This window comes from Fusarium fujikuroi, chromosome FFUJ_chr03 (assembly GCF_900079805.1).
Source record: "Fusarium fujikuroi IMI 58289 draft genome, chromosome FFUJ_chr03".
NCBI classification, from domain to species: domain Eukaryota; kingdom Fungi; phylum Ascomycota; class Sordariomycetes; order Hypocreales; family Nectriaceae; genus Fusarium; species Fusarium fujikuroi.
The window spans coordinates 2570844-2593400 of record NC_036624.1 but is presented as its reverse complement, the minus strand read 5'-3'; the positions used below and the strand labels follow the sequence as shown (position 1 = coordinate 2593400).

Sequence of the window (22557 nt, the reverse complement as noted above, 5' to 3'; positions counted from 1 at the left end):
GATAACTCAGTCACCATCCCCCGCTGACCGCTCAATTGCATACCTTGGAGACACGTGAATAAGGAGGTTGTTTGAGGCTGAGGTCCAGTGTGTACTGACCTCGACAAGGGGAGTTGAGATTCGACATAGACCGCTTACAAATATTTGGACAATTTTAGTTAGAACCTTGGAGCCTTACTGAACTATATTGAAAGTTACTGGAAACCTATACACAGTCGACCGATATTCTGCAACTGTGTTATTTCCACCTGTTCGATTTCGCGCACCGTTTACAAGAATTCCACCCTTGAAGGCTTTCATGCCCGAGGTGGTACTGGTAATCAGGAGCTCAATTGAACTTGTGGTAAATCTTGCAGCACTCTGTATACCTAGTCTCTCGAGTAACTATCGCGTGAGACAACAGATAAGAGGCTTGCTTACTGCCAATTCCAGACAACGAGGTATGTCCGAAGGACGGCTGGCAGCAGATATGTTCAAATATAGGATACCTGTCCCACAAGATGTTATCTGACGAAAAAGAGCTGTTTAGTGATGTGAATTTCCACTGAAGATGATGCGTCATGGTATTCTAATTTGAGGCTCTTGATGCTTTGCTGCGTGTGCTTTCAACATGTAGGCTGTCTATTCGTTGATATTCCTTACTTTAGTCTTGGATACAGCCTCGTGGATTTGCTAAGGTTCTGATGAGAGCATCCTCTGTACCTTCGAATTCCTCTCGATGTAAGTTGATTCAGTAATGATAAGTATTGCTGTGACAGTGGTTATTCTCAACCGATAGTATCTCGGTAATCATAATGCCATGCTCAAGACCGTATCAAGAGCTTGTCCTTGTTGTTTGGCTTAGTCTGGCATGATGAATCTAGAAGAATTCGAAGTAGATTGTATTGTGATGTTGGAAATTCCATCCCGAGAAGTAACAAAGTTAAGGCTCTGATTCGATGAGGTTAATAATGTATGGCATTACGTGATACCAGAAATTGGCGATATGAGGCCCTCTATAGTTCCTGTGTTTCAAGGTAAAGAGATAATTGTCCATACCCGCTTAAGAGTTTAAGTAGTGAGATGATAAATAAATCTCTCAATTTACACAAATTCCGAGGTACGGTAGTTCTGACGGCCACTTGAGGTCCGAGGAAGATATCCCTCCTTCAACTACTAAGGTAGTTAGATCTCGGTAAGTAGAGGGGCACGACCAAACTACCGCAGGCAAGTAATCTGCCCACACTGAGACACAGCTGTATGGTCCACGCTAGCTTGTATTAGGTGAGCTTTGCCGTGACGTCTATAACTTGATAGGAGGGGACATGATCTACGTCAAGGAGTAATACAACACAAGGCACATTACCTACCTACCTTTTACCGTATATGAATCTGCCATCTTGTATTTTAACTTGGCAACTTCGCACTGATTTAGCTCCGAGAGTTTTATCTGCTCGTGATACTCTGCAATTGGCATCAACAGCCATTGTGTGGCCAATCAGATCTATCAACGCTCATCGATAATTGTTCTCACTATCAATCGGTATTTTCTACCGCTTCACCGTCCCCGCCGTCTGACCGCCTTCCCAAACAAGCAAAATCTTCCATCAGCCATCAGCGATTTCGGAAATCGGCCTTCGGTTTCCATTTTTTCATACGAGAGCTCCCCCCCTCATCCTCTTCCTTTAAACCGTCAAACGCCTCAGCTTTCTTTTGCACCCCGCAAAGGCAAAAGAAGAAGCAAAATACTGCCTTTTGCGCCTGGATACGGTATATATATATAACTGCACGCTTTCGTACAACCTCACACGAGCTCATTTGCAAGGTACAATTGCTCAGCCGAGAGCAATACAACAAATAAACAGAGCTTCACCTCCCAGTTGGTTTCCAAGGCGGGGATCCCCAAAGCAAAGCTCCACCATGTCTTCTAATGGCGACAACCACTCGCTCTTCGCGAGACACTACATCGACTATGTCTACGCCCCTGGCCTGCTCCTCGTCGTTGGCACTCTTATCGTTAAGAAGGAATGGGCCCCTTGGGCTCTTCTTGTCGCCGTAGTATTCGGCATTTACAACTTCATGGCCTTCCGTAAGTTGCCGCCAGGTGGAAATCTCCCCCAAGTCAATGTCGACTAACTTGGAATCGCAGAGGTCAAGACAACTCTTAAGCCCGATGTCTTTCAGGAGTTCGAGCTCGAGGAGAAGACCATTGTCTCTCACAATGTCGCCATGTATGCCCCCCCGTCCTCGTTCTGTTCAGTATACTGATCTCACAATAGCTACCGCTTCAAGCTCCCCAGCCCCAAGCACATCCTCGGTCTTCCCATCGGCCAGCACATCTCAATTGGCGCTCCCTGCCCCCAGCCCGATGGCACTACCAAGGAGATTGTTCGTTCCTACACTCCCATCTCTGGTGACCACCAGCCCGGCCACGTCGACCTCTTAATCAAGTCTTATCCTCAGGGCAACATCTCCAAGCATATGGCCTCTCTCACCGTGGGTCAGACCATCAAGGTCCGTGGCCCCAAGGGCGCCTTTGTCTACACTCCCAACATGGTTCGACACTTTGGTATGATTGCTGGCGGTACTGGAATCACTCCCATGCTCCAAGTCATCCGCGCCATCGTTCGTGGCCGAGCTGCCGGAGACAAGACCGAGGTCGACCTCATCTTTGCCAACGTTACTGCCCAGGATATCCTTCTCAAGGAGGACCTCGACGCTCTCGCTAAGCAGGACTCTGGTATCCGCGTTCACTACGTCCTCGACAAGCCCGAGGAGGGTTGGACTGGTGGCGTTGGCTACGTCACTGCCGACATGATCGACGTAAGTTCTCGCGCCCTCAACTTTACTATTTTCAGCGACTGACAATGTTCTAGAAATATCTTCCCAAGCCTGCCGATGATGTCAAGATTCTTCTGTGCGGTCCTCCTCCCATGATTAGCGGTCTCAAGAAGGCAACAGAGAGCCTTGGCTTCAAGAAGGCCCGTCCTGTCAGCAAGCTTGTTGACCAGGTCTTTGCCTTCTAAGCATACCAATTTCTCCAGCCTCATAACCTGTGCCAATTCCTTACTCCTCTCGACAAGGAACCATACAGGGCCCATCAATAGCAATGTAAAGCCAGCCAGCTCATATATATATATACAGAAAATGAGCGTACAAGAGACGGAATGATACATAGAGTCTGAAATTACAGGACACGGCCGCTGAGGAGGCGCACGTCCTGGAAATAGATGAAGAACCACGACACGTGAAGACATGTCAATTCACGTTAGTTGTATACCACAATTTATTCGCTTAATCTCAAGTATCATCTCTGTCAGTCTAAATGACTAATTGTAATAAACTCGCTTTCCATTCATCCCTACGCCATGATGGAAAACCCATCTAACTTATGATACAAATAATCCCAACCGGAGGGGATCCTTTTTCAGCTTATATTAGCAAAGTTACATTCTTAATTATCGACTTGTGGTTCCTTTTACTCGTCTTCGTCTGCGTCGGCCATGCTGGTATCTGCAGCAGGACGAGACTCATCACCAGATGCTTGCGCAGGTGCATCCCCATCCTCATTGTCCTCTTCGTCACTGTCAACGACACGTCCACGACGAGCTCGCTTGTGCTGTTGGCGCGGAGCGATCTCTTCCTCGTCATCGTCTTCGCCTTCCTGGTTGGCGCCGTCGTCGACCTCCATGTTGTCATCATCGGCAACCTTCTCCTCAGCCTCAGATAGAGGAGTATCTTCGCGATCGATGTTTCTCTCAGCACGCTCGAGTTCATCATCTTCGTTCTCGTTCTCTTCGTCGCTGTCAACAACAATCTCGGCCGACTTGAACTTGGATGATTCTTTCTTTGTCAGACGACGGCGCTTCTTTGTACGTTCCTCTTCTTCCTCAGACTCATCGTCTTGACGATCACTCTTCTTCTTCTTCTTTCCTCCTGATCTCTTGGGCTTTGATTCTCCCGAGGCCCTTGGAGCGGTTTTCCGCTTTCGTTTTATCTTCTCCCCCGTCTCGCTATCAGTCGTCATTTCGGCCTCGGCGCGAGCCCGTTCCTCTTCAGCGCGTTTTTCAGCCAGGGCCTTATCTTGCGCAGCAATCTCTTCACGTTCTTTCCGAATCTTTTCTTGTCGCTCCCGTTCTGCTTCCAAAGCCTTTTGACGAGTTTCTTCACGGCGACGGAGCTCGACCTCTCGTAGCTCTTTGGCTGCCTGTATTTTCTCCTTATTCTTCTCCTCCCACTCTTTCTGCTTACCGATGGCTCGTTCAAGCTGTTTACGCAAGGTGTTACGGGCCATGTTTGCACGCTGCTCGACATCGTGCTTAGGGTAAGGGGTTTGCGGATGCGTCGCGATCTCATCCAGTGACGCGATAGCAGCCTCGAGGCCCTCGGCGGCTTTTTCAAGCTGCTCTGTCGAACGCTTGTTCTCTGGTAATCCTTGGACCATTGTAACAAGCTGGATTTGCACAAAAGCCACGTTGAACTTGTAGTGCATCTGTTCGGGAGCAACCTCGAGAGCCTGTCGATTAGGAGTAAGCATATGTACAAAGTACGACGAAGTATGAGAGGGGGCCACTGACCTTCTGCGCACACTCAAGCGCCTTAATGTGTGCATCCACATCACGTTCGGCCCGCCCACGGTTCAACCATGTTCGACCCAAGCAAGCGAGGATTGTTGCATCGTTGGCCTTTCCATCTTTGGAAAGCGCAATCTCATAGTGCTCAATCGCCTTTGAGTATTGTCTGAGCTCAGCATATATGTGTCCCAGGTTAACATAGAGGTGAGAGTCCCTGATAGTTTCTCGGACCTTGTTGAAGATAGCCAGTGCCGCCTTGTAATCCTTCTTGTCCTCGACAAGAGCAATGGCCACACCCTGCGCAGCATAAGCGTTCTTTGGATCCAGCGACAGCGCCTTGTCAAAAAACTCAACAGCCTTGCTGTAGGTTGCACTTCGTTTTTGTTTTTCCGAGTCCGATTCACGGCGCATCTCTCGTGCCTGCATGAGATACAGGTTACCCATGCCCACGAGAGCGTGTCTATCATGTTTGTCATAGTTTTGGAGCGTATGCTTGAAATGGCGGAACTCATTGTCCTCGCCCAGGTTGGCTGGGCGTTTCCTTGAGCCAACTCGGCCCAGATACCAGCCGTACAAGGCCCGGACCTCCAAGTCAGTATTGTTCTCCTGGTACAACTTGGCGACGGCGTCGGGACCCTCCTTGTTTGGGTTCTTCCTGAGTTTGATGTAGGCAAGTCTGGCGCGAGCATCCGTGTAATCGTCGTGGCGAGCCAAGAGACTTTCGTACACCTCGACAGCCTTGTCTGTGAGACCTCTAGATTCGTAGCTTCGGGCCAAGTTGAAGCTGATTGTGGATACCAAGGCATCTGTGTCCATCTCAGGGTCCTTCTCGCCAATCTTCATGCATGCACCTAGCGCTGCCTCAAACAGGTCACTCGCTAGCTCATGTTTCTCAGCTTGTGAGTGGAAACAGCCGATGTTGTTAAGTAATTGAGGGGGCAGCGACTTGCGAAGCGCAGCCTTGATTTCAGCCTCATCAGTAACATCTTCAGGTCGTTCAGAGGCCGGGACCTGGTCCAATTCTAGTTGCTCGACTTGTTGCAAGCATTGCAGAGCTTTGTCAGGGTGATCCGTCTCATACAGGCGTGCCAAGTTGAGGAGAACTGAGGCATCTGGCGATAATGCCTTCTTCGGGTCCTTCCAAGCATTCCGTACGCCCTCAAGAAGAGCGGTTGCTTTCTTGAGTTCAGCAGACTTGTCCTCCTTGCTGTCGCTGACCTGGTTAGCGAAGACCTCCTCGGCGTAAAGCGTGCCAAGGAGAATCATAGCCTCATGGTTCTTGGACTGTTGAATCATCTTTTCCAAACGAAGCTTGGCTTCTCCCAAGTCATTTTTCAAAACTGAGAGCTGAGCAACACCAAATTTAGCAGGAAGATAGCCCGTCTCGGTACCTCCGCGAGCTTCATCGGCACGGCGATAGTAATCCGTCGCACGCTCCGTATCACCGTCATAATGCTCTTTTCTCGCAAGCATGTACCAACCATCACTGGCAATGGCATTGACGTCTGTGTATTGAATAGCTTTGTGCGCCAGCTTGTCGGCATTGTCCCACGACTTTCGAGATAAGAAGTAACCGGCAAAAGTCGAGCAGGTAAGGGGGAGGTTTTTGTCAAGCTTGAAAGACTTCTGCGTGTATTCTGTCATGGCCTTCTTGTAGAGCTTCAGGAATTCGTCGCTGTTGACTGGTACATGACCGCTCGCATCCAGGTAGTAGAGACCGAGGAGAATGTTGGCAACCTTTGAATCAGGGTTGATCTCAATACACCTCTCCCAGGCCATCTTAGCGTCATCCTTGAAGCCAAGCTGCCAGAAACAGCAGCCAATTCCAATTCGGGGATCCGGGTCAACCAAGTCAGGCATCTTTTGCAGAACATCCTGGTAAATTGTGAGCGACTCGGGGTACTTATGCATTGAAAATAGAGCACGAGCTTTTCCCATCAGTGCAAGCATGTTTTTTCCCTGGGAGACTCGCAGGGCATCGTCGAAGGACTTCACGGCAGTCTTAAGGAGCTCGTGCTTCTCGGAACCGATGCCTCCAGTAGTTTTGGATGGCGCCTGCAAAGAGGCTCGTAGAAGGAGGAGAACGCCGCGGGCGAGAAAGATGGGGGGGAACGATGGGTTGAGTCGAGCGGCATCGTTTAGGGAGGACGTCGCGAGCTGAAGATAATACTCCTTTGTCTTGGCATCAGAAACAGAGGCGCCCTCGGGTGCGACACGGGGAGCCTCTCTGCTCTTCCACAGATACATCCAACATAGACAACAGATCATGCTGACTTTATCGCGCGGGTTGGAACTGTTGCTTTGGATGGCGCTGCCGCCTCGCTGGAGCATCTCGATGGCATGATCGATCTTGTGTTGTTTGGCATAAGCTAGAGCGACGGTCATCCAGTAGGTTTTGGCGGCGCGCTCGTTCTCGAAGAGGGTACAGAGTTCGGTGGGGTCATCGACGAGGTCCTCGAGGTCGATTTCGACAGCCTCATCTTCCTGGTCACCTTGCACGGGAATGTCGATGGCGGAGGGGATGTCAGTAAATCGGATACTGACCGGCGCGGACCGTGTTCCGCCATTGACACCATTCGCGGCGGCTGTTTGCGAAGAGGACATTGTGGTTAATGAGTGGCGTGAGGATAAAAAGAGCGGTGCTGTTCGTTCGGGAAAGAAAAAAGTTGGTTCGAGGAACGCGTCGCTCGAAGCTGGTAGCAATGCGCCTCGAGTTAAAGGAGGATCAGCTCATCGAGTGGTTCAAAGACCAAGTGACATAATCAATCGCAGAATCTGAGCGAGCCTGTGTGAGATTATCTACGCGGGTGAGAGGAGGGCGGGTTGTGATGATGGCGTATGAAGTTTTGGGCGTATCAACCTGGTCTTGTTGTATTCGCAGGATGAAAGAGAATCTGAGAAGCTGCATCCAGGTGTCCCAGGTCTTGAAATGCGGTACGTACTTCGGTGCATATTAGTGGGACGAGGGCCACTCGCTGATTGGCCAATGACTTACACGGCGAAATCTCCAGCTTCCATTGAGGTGACCACAACCTACGAGATAGTCAGGCTCTTTAATACTAATTTTAATTTAAAAAACATGAGCTAATAGTTGTACTATAGTATTTTATATGTATATTGCTACTTATTTTGCTGCAAATAGGCCTGCTTAAGCCTTTGTAGACTACTATTATAATAATGATTCACTACATCTACTATAATTAAACAAATAAAGGCAGTACCTTTTTTTCCCTATAAGTTTCTATATCACTGATTATTCTGTCTTGTATTTCATGGCTCCAATCAACGTCCTATGTACTCGGTTCATAGACTTCGCGAGCCAGAAAAGAGCATATTCCTATGCAATACATTTCCCTCTGTTCATGCTTCTCGAACATCACCATATCGTCATGTACGGCATCACAGTCCCTATAACCGCTCCAGCCTCTCTATTTCAGGTGTCAAATACTAATGTTTCTATTACCTCCAACGTTCACAGGCCCGGTGAACACTGGGCAGCTGGCTGACAGTGTCAGCCAACCTTGACAATGATGAGTTCTCAAGCTCAGATGTTTATGTCCCTCCTAGAGGTTCAGATATATTTCTCATTCGAGGCATCTATCCTCGTTTATTCTATTCCTCCATGCCTTCAATAAGCTATAGGAAGGATATCATTTTCTTCGTCCTTGCCCATCCTCCAGGAGGACTCTTCCCAACTTCGTCTTCCACTCAAGTTTGCGAGGTTCAATCAGTCCTTTCTCTTAGGTACAGAAAAGACAATCTGCAAAGCTTCGGTACGATGGCCCCTGTTCCTCCTGTCAACAAGGTGGGCATCGCCTGGCCCAACACAATGAGCCTTTATGTTCGGGGTCACAAGTGTTTGGGTTGGGACTGCCTGACTCCCTCTGAACAAGCAGGCATCATCACCAGTGCTACAGTCATCTTGATCGTTCTTCTCTTTGCCTACATGTACTACCTGGGGAGAATAACGACAGCTCACCAGGAAATTGTGCTCCGCCGCCAACGGAGGCGTAGAAGACGCTCGTTTGCCCTCGCCCCGACTGTTTCACTAGTACAACTACCTCCTGTTCCGAGATTCCCAAGCCAACGGGTATCATATCAGCCTGTGCTTTATCACCCCCCTCTCGCTCCAGTTGCCCTCCCGCATCTTCAGGGTCCTTCAGGAGTGATGCCTCAGCAGCAGATCCCAGTATTTCTACCTGTTCAGCCGACTACATACGTTCAAGCACAGCCAGTATTAAAACCTACGACTCGCCAGAATGAGCCAGTCCGGCCAATGCAGCGTTCCGGGCCATGCCCAGCTTCTATGTCTTCGGGCGGTTTACCCCCTCGTCATCCTTCGTGGCGTCAGCGTCTCCGCCGAGCATTTCGGCTTCCTCTGGGAAGAGCTTCGACCGTGAGCAGCGAATCAGTTCCCGGAACCCATACCATACCACAGCCTCAGCCTGAAGGCTCTCATCCAGAATCAAACGTATACAGATCTACGGATAAACAAACAGAGGCTCATGAAGCACCTCGCCCCAGTCAAAACCTTGAGCATCATAGTAGTCCCTCAGATCACTCTAAGGGAAGTGACAGGAGCGACACAGCGGGCAGCGATGGAATCCGGTCGCCAGGCTCTGCTGCAGCGACAGTTCATAGTGACGATTACGATCTAATCTCCAATGTGCAACTACCGCATACTCATCAGAACGCATCCGACGGGCAAAAATCTCGGTCACACACAAATCTGTCAGACGCCATTGATAGCAACCTGTCAGATTATCACAACCCTTTGGTCATGCTGCCTCTCAGGCCCCCTTTCAAGCCCATGGAAAGGCAACCGATTCCCAAGTCTGAAATGTTGGACACTCGACAGCATATCGACCAACTCGAAGTTGTGATGCCTGGGTAGGGTACGCTCGTATATAAGATTCATATAGTACTAACATACCATCAGGCGAAAATCTCGTGCTTGTACGCCAACATTGTCCCGTCAGTCACCCACTAGGACATACCATCCTGAGTGTGAGCAGCACCACCGAGGTCGTGAGATGCACAGAAGAAATTGTGACAACACGTCAGTTTATGGGTTCGCATTCTTTGCTTTGATTGGCACTGATCTATTGACTTAGACAACCCAATGCAAACTACATGACTGAAGGCATTACTGGCCCTTCAACACCTGAGCCCACTCATCAAGGGGGCGGCATCTACTAGCCATGTGCTTGAGACATGCGGCTTGTGAGTCTATAACATTTGGTTTCGGTGGGCTTAAAAGAGTAGAGTTGCAAGTTATTGAACTCCGTGATCTAGTAAGGAGATACTAGATCTTCTTGCAGGGATGTGTTGGCAGCCAATGCACAATTACTAGGTCATCAGTAACAGGATAGTTGGTGTATATTTGACTCAATGTAACGGTCAACAACCATTGGATTTCCCATGACAGCTACACCCGAACTCGGCTTGGTCCAGCAGGGCTCCGCGGAGGTCACAAGCAACCAACTTTCCACTTTCCATTTCCTATGCTGTTAGCCAGGTCTCTGGTAAAACAAAGAGCCAAAGGAAACTAGTCTCGAGGTTTAGTAGACTTGGAGTAAAATTACCTCAGTCTTTTTGTCACCAGGGTAAATATCACTACGTACCTATTTATTTGTATATGAAAAGCGACGCCAAGACGCGGAATACCATCACGTGCCCACCTGCAGATCAACTACCCTATACTGGCCCTCCGCTCTCGGAGCTCCATAGAAATTTCCTGTGTGACGCATTGAAAGCCACAAGCCATATTCATTCATTCTTAAATGGCCTCAGACCGTCGCTCTGTTACATCTGGGGACGACATATCGAGAGTTTGAATTTACCAACGCCCTTGGCCGCTCAATCCTTTCGCATCATTCATTCATTGGCTGTAACTGCCAGGAATTTCCCCTGCATTGTGTACAAGTTGAGCCGGCACAATGTCGCTACCTGACCCTACTGAAGATCTCGACTGGGGAGGCTACATTGGAGGCATTCATGAGATATTCCACAAGAATGCCCTGACTCATCCTGACAGGCTTTGTGTGACAGAGACTGTGACCTCGAAGTGGGTTGATGATGTCCCCCTGCATTGAAACATGTCGTAATTGCATCAGTCGCTAACAACGCATGCAGGGCGCCAACAAGAACCTATACCTATCGCCAAATTGATGAAGCAAGTAACAACATCGCAAATTACTTACGCGACTCCGGCATCCAGAATGGAGACGTAGTCATGATCTTTGCGCACCGCTCAGTTGAATTGGTCTGTGCATACATGGGGACCCTGGCGGCTGGTGCTATCGTCACTGTCCTTGATCCTCAGTACCCTCCGCAAAGACAACAAAGTACGGCATACACCGGACGAGGACGGAAATCAACTTCAACTAACGTACCATACCAGTCTATCTTCAGGTTTCCAAGCCCAAGGCGCTCATCTCCATTCGCAAGGCTACGGAGGAGAGCGGGTAAGGCCAATCCCAACTCCTGATGACCCGCGAGCTCCCCCCGATTAACGTCTTGACACAGTCCTCTTGCTCCTCTCGTCCAAAAGTGCATTGATGATGAACTTGCCATTAAGATCAAGATCCCAGACCTCCGCTTCACCGACGATGGCGAGTTAATTGCGGGCGAAGGCAGTGCTGATATCTTCGCCAACGTAAAGGAGAGGGCCTCAACACCTCCCGACGTGCTCATTGGACCTGACTCTAACTGTACGCTGTCGTTCACGAGCGGAACGCAAGGATTGCCAAAGTACGAGTTTTCTCTTCTCGTCGCTCCAGCTTGCTAAGAGCTTGAACCTTTATTAACGTTTAATAGGGGCGTGCTTGGCCGTCATTACAGTCTAGCAAAGTATTTCCCGTGGATGGCTGAGAGGTTCGGTCTCTCATCAGAAAGCGTATTCGCCTGCCTTTCCGGAATAGCCCATGACCCAATTCAGCGAGGTGCGGGATTCGTTCACTATGTGTTGAACAGCTGTGACTAACTCTGACCTCAGATATCATGACGCCTCTGGCCTTGGGCGCAAGCCTAATCCTGCCCGCCAAGGAGGATATCCAGCACGTAAGGCTGAGCGAATGGATGAGAAAGTGGTCACCAACAACAACTCACCTTACGCCTGCCATGGGACAGATTCTGGTTGGTGGCGCCACAGCGCAGTTTCCTAGCCTGCGCCAGGTCTTCTTTGTTGGTGACGTCCTCACTACTCGCGACTGTAGGAGTCTTCGTCAGCTAGGTCCCGCCTGCACCATCATCAACATGTACGGAACCACAGAAACTTCTCGCGCTGTATCCTATTTTGAGGTCCCTTCCGCCCAGGAGGACCCTGCAGCCCTGGACTCGCTCGGCGACTCTATCCCCGCTGGCTGGGGCATGAAGGGCGTCCAGGTATTGGTTGTGGATCGAGAAGACCACACCAAGATCTGTCCGATGGGTGTGGTTGGAGAGATCTATATCCGCGCTGCTGGTCTTGCCGAAGGATACCTCAATGATCCCGAGAAGAACAAGGAGAAGTTCATCGATAACTGGTTTGTTAATAACAAAAAGTGGGTGGAGGCGGACGAGGCCAACGATAAGGGCGAACCTTGGCGCAAGTACTATAAGGGGCCGCGAGACAGACTTTACGTCACAGGTGACCTTGGAGAATATCGACCAGATGGGGCTGTGCGTGTCCTGGGCCGTATGGACTCACAAGTTAAGGTGGTCAACGATTGATTCCATTGTACGTTTTTACAAAGCTAACTCTGACAGATCCGTGGATTCCGCATTGAACTCAACGAGATTGATGCGAACCTTGGTGGCAGTCCTCTGATCAGAGACTGCAAGACACTGGTTCGAAGAGATCGTAATGAGGAGCCGACACTTGTCAGCTACATCGTCCCTGAGATCGCCGAATGGAAGCGTTGGCTTGAGACTCAGGGCCTCCAGGATATTGACGAGGAGGGTGTAGAAATGGGACCCTGTACTGTCTATCTCAAGAGATTTCGCCGTATCCAAGCCGAGGTGCGAGACCACCTCAAGTCTCGCTTACCGGCGCACTCCGTTCCTTCGATCTACATTGTGTTGCAGAAGCTGCCTCTGAACCCGAACGGAAAGGTTGACTCTCCTAATCTTCCTTTCCCCGATGCCTCTCTCATGACAGAGGATGCTTCGGAAGAGGATCTGAAGAGCTGGGAGAGCCTATCTGAGACTGAAAAGACTATTGCGACACAATGGTCAACCCTAATCCCGGGTCTGAACGCCAAGATGGTCAGGTATGATTCCACTGATGGTTCACACGTCTACCATTTAAATACTGACACTCGATTTCCAGGCCGGACTCAAGTTTCTTCGACTGCGGTGGCCACAGTCTTCTTGCCCAGCAACTGTTACTCAACATTCGCAAGGAACTGCGTGCTGATGTCACCATCGGTGTTCTCTATGCAAACCCCACTATTCGCGGCCTGGGCAGCGCAGTCGACAGTCTTCGCAGTGGCCAGGCTGTCACAGTCGACCATTCCAACGATAATGTTTACTCTGACTCCCTCGATGAGCTTACCAATACCCTAGACGCGAAGTACCAAAGCGCTAACCCCGATGCTCTGGGCCCTTCTAACGGCGCCACTTTCTTTCTTACCGGGGCTACTGGCTTTCTCGGCGCATACCTAGCCAAGGATATCCTCGACAGAAAGAACACCAAGCTGATCGCTTGTATCCGGGGAGCCAAGGACCTTAGGTTTGCAAAGGAGCGTCTTGTAAGATCTCTCAAGGGCTACGGTCTCTGGCAAGACTCTTGGACTGATAGGATCTCCTGCGTTATTGGTGATCTCTCTAAACCTCGTCTTGGCCTTGATGATGCTAGCTGGAAGCATGTCGCTGATACAGCTGATGCATTTATCCACAACGCTGCGTACGTTCATTGGATCGCTCGTTACGAACAGATGATGGGGCCGAATGTTCTCTCTACTATCGACGCTATGAAGCTCTGTAATGAGGGCAAGCCCAAGCTCTTCTCATTCGTTTCCTCAACTTCGACCCTCGACACCGACTACTACATCAACCTGTCCGACGCCCAGACAGCTACAGGCCGGGGCGCCGTCCTCGAGTCCGATGACTTGCTCCCCAACCGCACCGGTCTAGGAACCGGCTACGGGCAAACCAAGTGGGTGTCTGAGCAACTCGTCCGTGAGGCCGGCCGCCGTGGTCTCTGCGGCGCAATCGTCCGACCAGGCTACATCCTTGGCAGCCGCAGCAGCGGTGTCTCGAACACCGACGATTGGATCGTACGCCTCTTGAAGGGCTGTTGCCAGCTTGGTGCTCGTCCTCGCATCATCAACTCGGTCAATGCTGTCCCTGTCGATCACGTCGCACGTGTTGTTGTCGCTTCGACGCTGAACCCTCTCCCTGGCATGAACGTGGTGCACGTTACTGCTCACCCCCGTCTGCGGATGAACGAGCTCCTCTCTGCACTAAGCTACTACGGTTACGAAGTACCCGAGGTTGACTATGACATCTGGAAGTCGCAGCTGGAGGAGTTTGTGTCGGCCGGAGCCGTGGAGAAGGACCAGGAACAAAACGCATTGATGCCGCTATTCCATATGGCTACTGCAAATCTCCCAAGCACTACTCGTGCTCCTGAGCTAGATGATAGGAACGCTGTGGCTGTTCTTAGGGCCGATGCAGACCGCTGGACAGACATTGACGATAGCGCAGGAGACGGCATTTCTCGTGAGGATATCGGTAGGTACCTTCGTTACCTTGTTGAGATCAAGTTCATGGCCGCACCCACGGGTAGAGGACGTAAGCTGCCCGAGATTGACACCTCGATCGCCGAGGCGCAAGCACAGTGGGGAGTCGGTGGTCGCGGAGGTACCTCATAAGAAGGCTCTGTTGGATAGAGGCATGAAGACAAGGAAGGATACTTACTGTAGATAGGTAGATACTCAATGCGGAGTGGATTGGGAGTAAGGAAATCAAGGGTGCGCTCACGCGAAAGACGCGAGCATGAGACAACGTTTTGTCACCTTTGAGATTGACTTGTCTAGTAGAAAATCAGAGCAGAAAATTGACATTTGGTTATATAAAGCACCTATGTATTTAGGTAAGGTACTCGAGGTTGACTGATGGGGTTCACAACAGGTAGAACAAAGTTCGAGACACCCCTTGTCACCTGCTGTCCATCCCAACAGTGAACAGTGGGTAACCTAGGTACCTACCCTAGGTACTAACTAAGGCACTTGCGGCACAGAGGAATTGATAACCTAGGCCAACTTCAGCCATAGCCAACTTGGGCCCAGCCCCATTCAACGTCATCCCCTTCCCTTCATTACCTTGCCTAGGTAGACACTAACCTTACTTCCACCGCCGACCGACACCGCGACTTCTATCTTCACCTAGGTGGACTTCTTCTCATACATGCTCTGCTTATTTCGACTCCACGACCGGGAACAATAGGCCTGAATGTACCTAAGGTAGTCAGCTTCAGTGCATGAACCATCGTATCGTATCGCTTCATTCGACCCATGCTTGCCCCTCCCCCGCTAGCTACGATCTACCTTGCGCTTGAAGCTCTCGTCCTTCACCCGCAGCCTACCAGCTTCTTTCTGTCCAGGCTCCCGGCTTAAACGCGCGAAATAGATCACCTTGAATTGTATTGAGTACCTCTTTCCGCAACACCTGTCGCGATTGCCCTCAGCAAGTCGTCAGAATGTGGAATGACGAGGACAATAACCCGTACGGCACCAGCTTTGACAGGCGGGACTCGCAGTCGTCGTCTGTCAACCCGACGTCCCCGTCAACTCGTAATTGTATGTCGATTACCCATACCATTTCACTAGACATCATTCCCAAACCGTCGCTGAGATGGTTGATTCAATTCTGTCAGAGGACGAGGAAGAGATCAATGATACTTACGATTTTCTCTCAGACCAATCGTTCGAGCCACCTCAAACACCCACCTCCGGTAGCGATGATGAGCATGGACAGTTTGGCCACGGCGGTGATGATGACGATGGAGACTCGGCGCAGGATCCCGGCCCCAAGCGCAAGCCTGGTGGTTACGACAGTCGCATCGAGCAGATCCTATATGAGAACCCCAAATTATCTATCGTCATCACGGATGCTGGCAAGAGTCTAGAGAGCGGCGGCAGATATATCGTGTACACTATTAAGACTGGCGTACGTCCATCTACTGCTAGTCCTCCGAGGTATTTCACTGACGACTACTTGACAGGATCTTGAAGTGCGCCGCCGATATTCAGAGTTTGCTTCTCTGCGCGATGCCCTTACTCGCCTTCACCCTACCTTAATTGTTCCTCCCATCCCCGAGAAGCACACGATGGCTGATTATGCTGCGAACCCCACGAATGCGAAGCAGGACCAGCAAATCATTGATCTTCGAAAGCGCATGTTGGCAGTCTTTTTAAATCGCTGCCGCCGAATGGACGAAATCCGAACTGATGGAGTTTGGTGGCGGTTCCTGGACCCTAATGCTAGCTGGGTATGTCGTGTTTCTGAAGGCGCAGATGTCACTACTAACTGTATAATAGAGCGAGGTCTTGCACTCTCATCCCGTGTCGTCAATTCCCAAGTCGATCTTGAAAGCGCCTCCGCTGGACCCCGCAAACCCAACTCCCGCGCACAGCTACTTGCCAATCCCGGCAGCATCGGCAAAGCTCAAGACGGTGGCCGGTACCAATCACGATAATAGCTCGGGCCATATACAAGCAGGACCTCACGCCTTCGGCCGGTTTCCACCTGAGGGTCATAATTTGGGCGAACAGGAGCTGGACCCTTATTTCATCTCATACGAGTCCTCGATCAAGGAACTCGAACAGCTTCTTACTGGCCCAATGGAAAAGGTGAACAGACGAACTCTCAGTCATCTCTCCTCATTGGCGGCCGATCTCTGTGAGCTAGGGTCCGTCTACAACGCCTTTGCGGTTTCAGAGCAGGCACCGTCGCTCGGACCGGCCATTGAGCGAATAGGCCAGGCAGCTGATCTATCATATATCGCCACAGAGGAGCTCTCAGGTTCTTTGGGTGCTAGCTTTGCCGAGCCCATGCGTGAGCATGCGCAATTTGCGGGTGTTGTTCGAAGTGTACTAAAGTACCGTGTGCTCAAGCGTGTGCAGCAAGACTTGACTAGCGAAGAGCTGAACAAGAAGCGAGCGCTGCTCGACCAACTAGAACAGAGTGAAGCCGAAGCTCGAAGGATTGAGAATTACCTCTCGGGCAGTCAGCAAATATCACCACCGCCAAAGCGATCGGCGAGCCTTAAGGAGCCGTCCTCTCATCAACGGCGTGATGGTGGCCAGGACGACACCGAGTCCATCGACTCTGACTTTCCTGGGGCCCACGGAGACTTTTCCTCGCACACACCTTCAGCCAGTCAGGGGCTACCCGAAAGGAGTACCAGTGCGCCGTCGCATAAGAAGATGCCCAGTGGGAACTCGATAACGAACAAGATCTTTGGACCCATCCGGCATGCAGTACAAGGGGTCGTTGACGTCGATCCAGAGAGAACACGCCGCGATTTGATTGGAAAGACGAGAGAGAGCATCGGTCAGTTAGAACAAGCTCAGGTTGTCTCGGAGCGCGATGTCAAAGAAGCCAGCGCGAGTGTCCTAAAGGATATGAAGCGATTCCAAAAGGACAAGGAGGACGACTTGCGACGCTACATGGTGAGTTTATAAGCTCAGTCTTGACTAATCGCTAACATCCACTAGCTCGCCTATGCCCAGAGCCAGATCGAGTGGGCCAAGAAAAGTAAGCAACAATGGGAGGAAGCTCGAGCAGAGGTAGAGAAGATTGACGAGTCCTAAACATGTTGTATTCTGTTGTTTTGCGTGCCTGATGGGATGGTTTGAAAGCCGTAGATGATAAGAAGAGAGGAATGATATTCCCATATAATTCGATGGCTTCTTCTCTGCTTCGGTCTCTGCACCGATGCTTGTATTCCTTATAACATATCGTGAAGTTGTGCATCTCTGCGAATTTCGTGTAGTCTTTTCCCCATGAATTACTGGTCTCGCCAGGAGAGCCAGAAGTCTGACACTAAAGACCGTGCAAGTGTCACACGAATGTAGACCTTACAAATAGACGTCGCAATTTGGCTCTGAAGAAGAAGAAAATGAGCTTTAATGAAATCTAAGGTATATACTGAGTATGTTTAGGTACGTCCAGCCCAAATGGCTGCCTACTTCGATTTGTTATCCTCCCTCTTACAGGAATGCTACATAACAGAAAAGAGCAAAAATCCTTTTTTTAACAATAATAAATGATGATGATGATGAAAATTAAATTGAAAATCCTCAAATACCCTCAAAGAGTTCATATCTCCCAAACAATACCTATGCTCCATGCAGTACCTCAATTGGTGGGAGCACAATGGGGTACCTAGGGGGTACCTAGTATGCGATCCTGTAAGTGGTCCTTATCGATAAGCATTTATCATAAAGGACAGTAGCTTCATTGTCGCAACAACAATCAAACCTTTGCCGGTGCATCCTCACCACAGTCATCGCGATGGCCCAACAAGATGGGCCCATCGCCTCTATCGCGGAGCCAGGCATCAAGGCTCAAGGACAACTACTCCACGAAATGCGCAAGGAGGTCGCAAACCTTCTCAACAGGTCTGCTACTGGCTTTCCCGGTGCGCAGCCCGTGAGCTTCGCCCGTCAGCACCTCGAGGAGCTCGCTCAGCACGAGTAAGATTGACATGGAACGCTATTTCGCGGCCTAGAACCAACAGCTGACGGTGACCTTGTAGTTACTACGTAGTCGAAAAGTCCGACGGTATCAGATATCTCCTCTACTCGACAACAGACGAGAATGGAAACGAGGCCCACTACCTAATCGATCGCAAAAACGACTTCTGGTTCATCACGAACAGGAGCCTGCACTTTCCTCTCGAGAACTCCCCGGAAGCATTCCACACGAACACGTTGATCGATGGTGAACTGGTTTGGGACATAGGCTCCGACGGGAAGCGCGTCCCCATGTTTCTGGTCTTTGACTGTCTGGTACTGGATGGTGCCCTGCTCATGGAACGAACGCTCGACAAGCGGCTCGCATATTTTGACCAACGATTCTATCGCCCCTACAAGAAGCTTTATCAGGAATACCCTCAGGAACTAGAGTTCCAGCCCTTCTACGTGGAGATGAAGAAGCCCCAGTTTGCCTACGCCATTGATATGATGTTCAGAGATATCCTTCCCAAGCTAAAGCACGGCAACGACGGTCTCATCTTCACCTGTCGCACCACTGCTTACAAACACGGCACTGACAACCACATCTTGAAATGGAAACCGCCAGAAGAGAACACTGTAGATTGCCGCCTGTCCCTGGACTTTGTGGAAGTCGAGCCCAGCGACGAGGAGCGCCGCGAAGGCATCACTGAGCCATTCATTGATTATGACAGCGTCCCCAAGGCTGATCTGTACGTCTACGCAGGGGGTAGCGGCCCCGAAAAGTACGAGTATTTCAACAGCGTGTTCATCTCGGAGGAGGAGTGGGAGACTCTGAAGTCGCTCAACGATCCGCTCAACTGGCGAGTGGTTGAATGTAACATCGATGAGCAGGGTCGGTGGCGTATTGTGCGCTTCCGTGACGATAAGAACGAGGCCAACCATATCAGCACAACTAAGAGTGTGCTTCAAAGCATCGAGGACCGGGTTTCGGAAAAGGACCTGTACAGAGCAGCTGGGGAAATCAAGAATGCCTGGAAGGCTCGGGCGAGCCGGGGCCCTGCAAGATAGATTAATCGACAGGCAAAAACGGCGTCCGGGGATATTGGTTCTGTATCGATGGGCAAGGCGTTGGGAAAGGATTTATGAATAGTAGATTCTCATATTTCACCACTACACCGCATACCATCTCGCAAGTTTGATTTGAACAGACACATCTTCTTCAATACAGCCATAGCTTACATGAAATTAGGAGATATTAGCAAACCTCAAGCAACATCAACATCAAGAATTCGGAGCCGAAATTAGAAGTACCCATGCTGCGATATTGAACTTTTTATCTATACCTAGTCCCCGGCGTCCCCTTATTCATTACCTAGGTACGCAGCATCGCGCAAGCCAAGAGCGGATTTACAGATCATCTCAATTCCATTTCCAGTTTGGATACCAAGTCCAATGCCAGTTCTGACCGCAGAAACTCCAATTCTCCTAACGTGGCCCTTGCTCGTCTTGCAAGTGCTTTCTTACCGTTCCTTTCCGATTACCCCGTCAAAGCTCAGAATGCAAACATGATAATGGCCACCAACATAACGGTGCAGCTAAGATTGGTGGTGCCGCTGGTACCTCCCCACCCACGAGGCTCGGGCTTCTTGGTGCCTCCTGAGACGGCAACAGGAGTTGGAGTAGGCACAACAGTAGGCACAACAGTAACGCTACCGGATGGACCTGGTAGTAAGGTATTGTTGGCGGTTGGGTAGGGTGGGTAAGCAGGAGGCGGAACCATGATAGTTGTTGTAGAGGTTGGAGGCACACCAGCAGTTTCGTAAACAGTCGTTGTGGTACTACTGGTAGGAGAAACGGACACGGTGGGTGAACATTCTGGGCATTTGCTAGTCAAAGTGACAGTGATGAATGAGTTGGGAGCTGTGATGGTCTTCTCAACAGTGGTGTACTGGGTGACAGTGCTCAGACTTTCCCGAGGTGGATAGAGACTTTGAATGGTAATAGTTGTGTGCGGTTTGGGGACGGGTGAGGAGACCTCGAAAGTATTCGTGGTGGTATCAGGGCTGGAGCTGGTGAGGACTTCGGATGAACCAACAGTGAGAGAAAAGTCGGTTTTGCTCTCAGTCACGGTCTGTGGGTTACCGGTCACGATTGCATCGGATGGACCACTGGTGACAGAGAAATCAGTTTCATTCTCGGTCACAGTCTTTGGGTTACCGGTAACGACTGCATCGGATGGACCACTAGTGAGAGAGAAATCAGTCTTGTTCTCGGTCACAGTCTCTGGGTTGCCGGTCACGGTGGCTCCAACAGCATCACCCGAGGAGTCCTGGGAGACCTTGTCGTTAGGTACAGTGACCGTGTAGCTCTCGGTCATGGTAACGACCTGAACCTCGCAGTATTCGATAGTGCTCTCCCGTGTGGTGACAGAAACAGACAGGGCTTCACCAGGCACAGTGATATAGCGGGTTCCAGTAACGGTTGCAACCTCGGTGACCACATCAGCATTCGAGGTGTAGCTGACACCGTAAATTGTAGATAGAGCCGTCTTAGTCCTATTTCCAGGGGTCAGTGGCTTCTCGGGCATCATAAAAGTACCTAGGAGTTTGGGACATACGAGATTGGGTATGAACCGCCGGTGCTCTCGAGATGGCGAGCAATGTTGTGCACTTGATCACTTGAACGAAAACCGACAGTCTCGTTTAGCCGATGCAAGAAATGGAGGTTGGCTATTACTTGGTCAGTCTGTCGCAAGCCGTGGAAACAGCAAGTTGCAAAAACATACCATAGACTGCGCCAACAACACCCATGCCAAACATGACGGGAATTGCACATGTGATAGCCAGAAAACCAACACACAGCATGACAAAGAATCGAGATCCCTTCTGCTTGCCAACCCGGGACATTTGAGGAGTTTGGGCAGAGCCCTTCTCGGAATCCATCAAGTCCGCCACTGGTAATGGAATCAGTCTTGGGAAGTACTGGGAAGCAGCTGTGGACGTACTTGGATCAAAATTGATAGTGATTAATATTGGATAATCAAAGAGACTGCTATTGAGATTAGCAAGCTGTTCGTCAGGTGAACAAGAGGACACGAGCGCAGTTCGTGATGAGGGCGATGCAGCACCAGACACCCGAGACCAAGTGAAGGACAGTGCTATAAGCAGTAAAAGATTAGAAAATGAAATAACAGATACATACCGATCAAGTGGATAGAATAAGGCTTTTCTGGTTGGAAAGACAAATTATGTTAGACGACGTTGGAGTAACGAAGTTTGGAAGATGGAGGAGGAGAGTAGAAAAGAGGGCCGGTAAGAGGAAGATGTAGTAAGGGTGGGAGAGGGAAAGGAGCGGACGGCCTGTTGAATGATTCAAGGAAAGAAGTAGGGGTGGAAGGAGGTCCCTTAGCGGCGAGAGAAGGCTAATTCAATAAACAGAGCAGGAGAGGCAGAGTGATTCATCATGGCACCAAGCAAGAGCAGGGCCGCATATTGCTCTGTTGACTGACTGATAGCTGGCAACTGGCAGCCAGTGGCAGGCTTGACGCTTGCAACAGCTCTCAACACCCTGTCTACTAGCACCTCATTTGGGGCAATGGAGATTCAAAGTGAAGCAGCGATCATGAATCTCGAAGAACAGAGAATATTGGCTTACATTGAACTACGGCGATTTCAGTTGCCTTGTTTCCGTCGTTAGTCGAGTGTCAGATGGGAGTTGAACAGATCTTCCAATGGAAAGGTGACTAAAAACAACAAGCCTGTTTTAAAGAGAGAAGAGGCATGAAATAAGAGGAAAGAAAAGGACATCGCGTTTTCTTCTAAAGGGGCAACGGCTCAACTTGTACTCAACAGCTTGCCACCAAAGCACTACAGGCAGCGGAGATAACCCACGCAACACTATCTTCCATTTCCATCCACGGAAGGTCCCCTTTCATAGGCGAGTACAAGTTAATTATCCCGTGGGCTGCCACTTACAGTGCAGCAAAATGATTCGACATACGGCAAACGATGCGGTCAAACTTGTGCAACAGACATCTATCCTCAATTGCTCCAGGCCGAAACCGCAAGGGAACTTTCTAACATGAAACCTCACAATGGAGGCTCTGTGTGTCAGATTCGCCTCACGGTGAAATGAAGCAAACATACGATGGTCGTACATAAACGGCTCTGTTGCAACGATTCGAGGTATCACCGTATTCGCAACACTTGTATCCGATGCCGTGCATGTACGTACCAGCAGAGCCAGCCGAGTTCAATTATCGGTTAATTGATGAGCTTCTAGATACGAAGATAAATATGTGATGACAAGGTAATACAGAAAATGTAGTGCTCGTGATG

At 50.1% G+C, this 22557-nt stretch overlaps 7 protein-coding genes; 5 read left to right on the top strand and 2 right to left on the bottom strand.

Annotated features, from left to right (window-relative positions):
- Nucleotides 1–1899: 1899 nt before the first annotated feature.
- Nucleotides 1900–3005, top strand: FFUJ_02916 (probable cytochrome-b5 reductase; the record flags this gene model as incomplete). XM_023574703.1 has 4 exons in its annotated part: nt 1900–2068; nt 2129–2210; nt 2259–2802; nt 2856–3005. 4 exons carry the CDS (start codon nt 1900–1902, stop codon nt 3003–3005), a joined length of 945 nt encoding a protein of 314 aa, XP_023428011.1.
- A 452-nt stretch (nt 3006–3457) lies between these two features.
- On the bottom strand, nt 3458–7157 carry FFUJ_02915 (related to tetratricopeptide repeat protein tpr1; the record flags this gene model as incomplete). XM_023574702.1 has 2 exons in its annotated part: nt 3458–4495; nt 4557–7157. 2 exons carry the CDS (start codon nt 7155–7157, stop codon nt 3458–3460), a joined length of 3639 nt encoding a protein of 1212 aa, XP_023428010.1.
- Nucleotides 7158–8331: 1174 nt separating this feature from the next.
- FFUJ_02914 (uncharacterized protein) lies at nt 8332–9752 on the top strand (the record flags this gene model as incomplete). XM_023574701.1 has 3 exons in its annotated part: nt 8332–9443; nt 9493–9612; nt 9668–9752. 3 exons carry the CDS (start codon nt 8332–8334, stop codon nt 9750–9752), a joined length of 1317 nt encoding a protein of 438 aa, XP_023428009.1.
- Nucleotides 9753–10492: 740 nt separating this feature from the next.
- On the top strand, nt 10493–14410 carry FFUJ_02913 (probable alpha-aminoadipate reductase large subunit; the record flags this gene model as incomplete). XM_023574700.1 has 8 exons in its annotated part: nt 10493–10620; nt 10689–10900; nt 10957–11020; nt 11082–11306; nt 11373–11497; nt 11551–12251; nt 12303–12805; nt 12865–14410. 8 exons carry the CDS (start codon nt 10493–10495, stop codon nt 14408–14410), a joined length of 3504 nt encoding a protein of 1167 aa, XP_023428008.1.
- Nucleotides 14411–15237: 827 nt separating this feature from the next.
- On the top strand, nt 15238–17353 carry FFUJ_02912 (related to Cvt pathway protein CVT20; the record flags this gene model as incomplete). XM_023574699.1 has 5 exons in its annotated part: nt 15238–15337; nt 15457–15707; nt 15763–16029; nt 16079–17212; nt 17258–17353. 5 exons carry the CDS (start codon nt 15238–15240, stop codon nt 17351–17353), a joined length of 1848 nt encoding a protein of 615 aa, XP_023428007.1.
- A 703-nt stretch (nt 17354–18056) lies between these two features.
- Nucleotides 18057–19288, top strand: FFUJ_02911 (related to mRNA guanylyltransferase; the record flags this gene model as incomplete). XM_023574698.1 has 2 exons in its annotated part: nt 18057–18238; nt 18301–19288. 2 exons carry the CDS (start codon nt 18057–18059, stop codon nt 19286–19288), a joined length of 1170 nt encoding a protein of 389 aa, XP_023428006.1.
- A 484-nt stretch (nt 19289–19772) lies between these two features.
- FFUJ_02910 (uncharacterized protein) lies at nt 19773–21162 on the bottom strand (the record flags this gene model as incomplete). XM_023574697.1 has 3 exons in its annotated part: nt 19773–20775; nt 20838–20949; nt 21006–21162. 3 exons carry the CDS (start codon nt 21160–21162, stop codon nt 19773–19775), a joined length of 1272 nt encoding a protein of 423 aa, XP_023428005.1.
- Between the last annotated feature and the right edge of the window lie 1395 nt (nt 21163–22557).